General features: G+C 44.5%; 1 protein-coding gene across 1 annotated transcript; it reads right to left on the reverse strand.

The window, feature by feature from the left end:
* Positions 1 to 342: 342 nt before the first annotated feature.
* On the reverse strand, positions 343 to 4,955 carry CDKN2C (cyclin-dependent kinase inhibitor 2C (p18, inhibits CDK4)). The gene is made up of 3 exons (XM_010582401.1): positions 4,824 to 4,955; positions 4,303 to 4,443; positions 343 to 759 (listed from the first exon to the last, which is right to left on the reverse strand). The coding sequence occupies exons 2-3, from the start codon at positions 4,429 to 4,431 to the stop codon at positions 385 to 387; spliced, it is 504 nt and encodes a 167-aa protein (XP_010580703.1). The 5' UTR covers positions 4,432 to 4,443; positions 4,824 to 4,955; the 3' UTR covers positions 343 to 384.
* Between the last annotated feature and the right edge of the window lie 50 nt (positions 4,956 to 5,005).

The raw sequence follows: 5,005 nt of genomic DNA on the forward strand, positions 1-5,005 counted from the left end.
ATTAAGCATGTGCATATGTAGCTCTTGTGTTAATGACTTAATACGAAAGACCTAAAATAAGTTGTAAAACGTGATACTGGAAAAGTAGGTATGAGCGACCGACAGACAGGCGGCTGGGTCTGTGAATATTTTGTAACTGGCAGGTGTAAGAAGTTGCTGGGAGCGTGGGTTTAGACCGTTGCCATTATCTAAAAACCCACCTCTAGGCTTAAGCTACCAGCTGTTCAAAAAGAAAAAATAAAATAGAAGTAAGGTTGCAACAAACGTTATTAGAAAAAAAAAAAAAAAAAAAAAAAAAAAAAAGAAAAAAAAGAGGAAAAAAAAGCAAAAAAGGCGGCGGCCGAAAGCCTTAACGTCCAGAGGAGAGCACGTCGGAGCCGGGCTTCAATCCATGGGTGCCGGGCAGCAGCGGCTGTCCTCCAAGAGCTTCACCACGGCGGACCTCTTGTAGAGCTTGGCCAGGTCGTAGGCGGTCGCCCCCCGCTTGTTGCGGTGGCCCACCTTGCAGTCGGCGCGCGCCAGCAGGGCCTCCACCACCGGCGCGTGCCCCTCTTGGGCCGCCAAGTGCAAGGGCAGGTTGCCCTCGGCGTCCTCCAGGTTGACGTCGGCCTGGAACTCCAGCAGAGCCTGCAAAGTGTCCGCAAACCCCTCTCTGGCCACGTCGTGGATGACGGCGAAGCCAGTACTGTCTTTCAGGTTGGGGTCGGCCCCGCTGAGGAGCAAACGCCTGGCGATTTTGGGGTCCCCGAGCTTCATCACCTGGGGAGGAAGAGGAAGAGTTGAGTGGCCGTCGGGGGGCGGGGTGGGGGGGTCCTTCTGCACGGCTCAAACCCCACTTCACGTGGGGGGGAGAGCCCCACTGCACCCGCCCCAGAAGTCCCTCTGTGGTGGGTGGTTTTTACTAAACCCGGTGAAATTGGGAGGGCTCTTATCATCTCGGTGGTAAGAGCCCTCTGCCCCAGAGATTCGTGGCTGAAATAGGTGGTGCAGAATGGGGATGTAATAACTCTCTTCTTTCCTTTTTTTTTTTTTAACGTGGGTTATCTCAGTTTCTTAACATACGAAAATTAAGCCTGGTTCGGTTTTATTTGCCTAAGTATTGAGACACCCCTGCATTACTGTTTAAGCTCGTTAAACATCAGATATAGGGTCTCTGAGGAACAGATATTTTACCTCAGCAACAGCAAAAGTAGAACGTGTTTCTATAAGCTCTCAGGTGTTTACATTGTCTGTGCATTATCATAAAACAAATACTTGCACTGTACCATAGCTCTGTCTGCTAAGAAAAATAAATGCCAGCAGAATTTTTTCTCCCCAATATTTGTGTTTCATTATGTCACCCAAAAAGGAGAAGTCAAAAGGAATGTTTCCAAGTTCCAGAAGCTTTCTTCTAAAACCAGTGTATTGTATTATACTTTCATAATTTCACTATAAGTAAACTGTGGCTATATTCTGTCGTTAAAAACATCCCTTTTTTAAAAAAAAAACAACAACAATAATTGGATTTTGTGACTGTTTCTCTCAGGAAAAAAAAACTTCTTTCAATTTTCTCGATTGCGTCATAAAACTATCACAATTAGAACGCAAATGTCTCTTATTTGGGACTTAACAGCTTGCACCGATTTCCCCCAAATTCCTCAATTTTTGTTTGCACAAAGACTTTCAAAAATGAACACGCTAATGTGTAATCTCCAGCCTATAGGCAATATTTTCCTGTCCTTGCAATTAGTCTCACTGTAAGTGTCAACTTCGGGGGAAAAAAAAAAAAAAACAACCCCAAAAAACCCCAACCTTTTTTATTTCCTTAGAAACATCCACACATTGATTTGAAAATCTTGCTAAAAAAAATTATCTGCATAAACGAGCATTACAGTGCATTGCATTTAGCATAATGTACAATTTCTACAAGGGATTTGCTGAAAACCTCTCCTGGTGAAAATACATATTAGGCTTTTTAAGAAAAGCAAGCTAAAATAAATATAATTAGCACAGCGTTTGGACTGTAAAGCAGCCCAGTGTATTATATCTACAGACAAGAGCAGAAGTGCAGATAAGACAGGCTGGGATTCAGGGAAAGGGATTTCTCTGTGCCTCAAGGCTTCCAGCTCCTCATGTGCCATTTCTTTCACTTCTGACCAGAGATGGAAGCGATGTAAAAGAAAACAAGAGCATTGTGATCTCTCTTTCTTCAGTAAAATCTGGACATTTTGATCTCTTTTTGAGAGCCCCGGCTGTATTATTTGTGAATTCAGAGCATGTATTTGGTTTAAGTGGGAGTTTTCTGTGCTCAGGCTAGGGGACTGAAGGCTTCAGTTAGAGATGCGGGGGGGCGGGGGAGAAAAATCATATAAAAGGTGATGCTATTGGGACGTGGGCTACAACTGTGCAGCAAATGCCCTTTCTTTTGCAAAGTTTCACTCGGGGGGAGGGAGGCAGAGAAGGAGAAAGCCTTAATTGAATAAGTCTGACGAAGAGCACAAGGGCAGGACATGTATTTGAGGCCTGCATAGGTACACTTCATCAGAAACAAAAAGTACAGAGCAAGACGAGCTGAGCAGCTGCTTAATTAAACATAAATGCTGAAGAAAAATATAAATTCATTGCTATTAATATAGGAGCCTCCTCTCCGTTTTAATTGAGGGAGAGATTATGGAGAGATTATCTCAGTTGTGGAGAGTGCACTGACAGAGAGCTCTTTCGAGCGTGGTCATGCACCCACAGCACATTTCGGGATGATACATATTGAAAATAAGTCGACAGATTCTCCTGTTTTGATTTTTGTTGTGGTTCATTAACTCAGTTACCATTAGGCAGCGATCAGAAGTATTGTTAGGACACGGATGCGTGTTTAATATAGCTGGATGCTATGTCATTGTGTAAAATATGCCTTAATTCAGGATACGGACAGTTAGCTGCTTCTAGACAGAAAAATAAAATACATTACTGTAGGACAAATCGGTTTTCAGCCCTCGACCGGAGGATAAACCAGCGAGCTAAATGTTTCCTGCTTTCTTAAAGAAGTTACTTTGTGTAAGTTTTTAATTTAAATCCTTTCACTCTCTCAAAAGTTGCTGCAAGTGCCTGCACTGCCATGCGATGCCCTATTTAGGTGCTAACAGGACAGAGAGGAGCTCACAGACCTCCAGCTCCAGCGAATTTGTCAAAAAGGGGTCACTCCTGCTTTTTTAGCAAGAGGTACTTCTTTTCCAGCCCTTACATTTTGATGCGAAGCCAAAAAGCTGTAAATATCTCGAGTACATTCGCAAGCTCTATGCTCTTTGAAAACCCAATTTCAGAAATTACTGTCGTGGTTTCGGGGGAGGGGGGGAGAGGAGCTAACAAACGATTTTTCTAATGTGGGAAATTAAAAAGACCTATAGCTCCACTTCCATGTTTCATTACTTATACCTTAAGTACAAATCACCACACTTTCCCCCCCCCTCCGGATTTCTAAATCACTTCTTTCACTATTCGGTAGGTATTCTAGCCTCTTCGCCATCATTATCTGATATTATGAAAAGCAAAATCTTTCATCAGCTCCAATAGTTAGCAGTTGGACGAGTTCCAACTCCTGCCTGCACAGCCACACACTTAAAAAATTAGGACATAGCACCCTATACGATCAGAAAGGAAATAGCTGGAACCGGTGCCCTGCTAGCCGATCTCAAAAAGCAAAATTTGTCAGCCTGAATTCTGAATGGAAAAGCAAGTGGTTCAGCTGGAACCCTGACTCGTAGGGCTCCCTCTTAATGTACATCGAAGGTCCTCGGTTCTGAGCAGCATGCTTCCCAACGAGAAAGGTCATTCCTCCCAAACAGCGCGTAAAGGAAAAGTACCGTCTACAGCCGAAACCCAGAAGCGAGACAAGTCACGCTTGGAAAGCATATCGCAGGGAAAAAAAAAGAAAAAAAAAAGAAAAAAAGATAAATCCTAAGCTTCAGCGAACAGCACGTTTGTGTTTACAGACCTGCTATGAAATCCTGCTCACCTAAGCTGATTTCTTTTCATCTCAGCTCTTTCATTCCTTGCCTCCTCCCCACGAAGTTACAAAATATTAGCAAACTCGTAGCCCGTCTGACATTGAGGGTGATCCCCGACTGAAATAATGGTTTTGACCAGTTTTATTTCAAGTACGTCATTTTAGGGAGTTGGAGCCACTAAAGTTATAAAATATGGCATCCAACGAGTTTGAAAAACCACTCGAATTTCATCCACCAGCCTGTTCAAAACGTTGTCTTTTTTGGAAACCCGGGTCACGTAGGTACCAGTGATGAAATATTTTCTCCCTCTCTGGATACCAACCTGCAGCGCAGTCCTCCCAAATCCATTTTGTGCATTGACGTTTACATTCTTTTGCAACAAATTAGTAAGTTGCACTAGGTCCCCCTTGGCAGCCGCGGACGCCAGCTCGTTCCCAGAAGGCTCGGCCATTCTTTAGGGTGACTGACGATCGGAAAAAAGATGAGATTTTTTTTTTTTTTTTTTTTTAACCAGGCATGGCATCGGAGACTGACAGAAGGATTGGGATGGTTAATCTTCTGGAGTAGACCTTGTAGTAAATACTCGTAAAAAACCTCCTTGCCAAGAGCCCGCCCCTAACTCACACGTGATTATTCAGCAAAACTGCAGCTCCACTTGAAAGAAGATTTCTTCGCTTCCACATATAGAGCAACTCCTATTAAAGACTTTGGCCACTTTCGGGGGGGGGTGGGGGGTAGACTAATAGCTACGCGACATATTATATATGTTAGAGGTAACGTATATATACACGTACACCGGAGACTCACTCAGACCCGAGATCTTTGAAGGAGAAGACAACCCACCCTGTTCACAGTCGGGATCGGAGACTTAGCAGCAGCAGCAGCAGCTCCGAGGAAAAGTCTTCCGTAGCAGTGTCCGTCCAAGTCCCGCTCGGGATCCCCCCTTTCATCCCACACCGCCGCCTCTAGTCCGGGCCGAGCAGGGACGAGAAGGACGAGCCGCGCCCGCGGAGGGCCGGCCGCGG

Source organism: Haliaeetus leucocephalus, unplaced genomic scaffold (genome assembly GCF_000737465.1).
Source record: "Haliaeetus leucocephalus isolate CR32 unplaced genomic scaffold, Haliaeetus_leucocephalus-4.0 Scaffold848, whole genome shotgun sequence".
Classification (NCBI taxonomy): Eukaryota; Metazoa; Chordata; class Aves; order Accipitriformes; family Accipitridae; genus Haliaeetus; species Haliaeetus leucocephalus.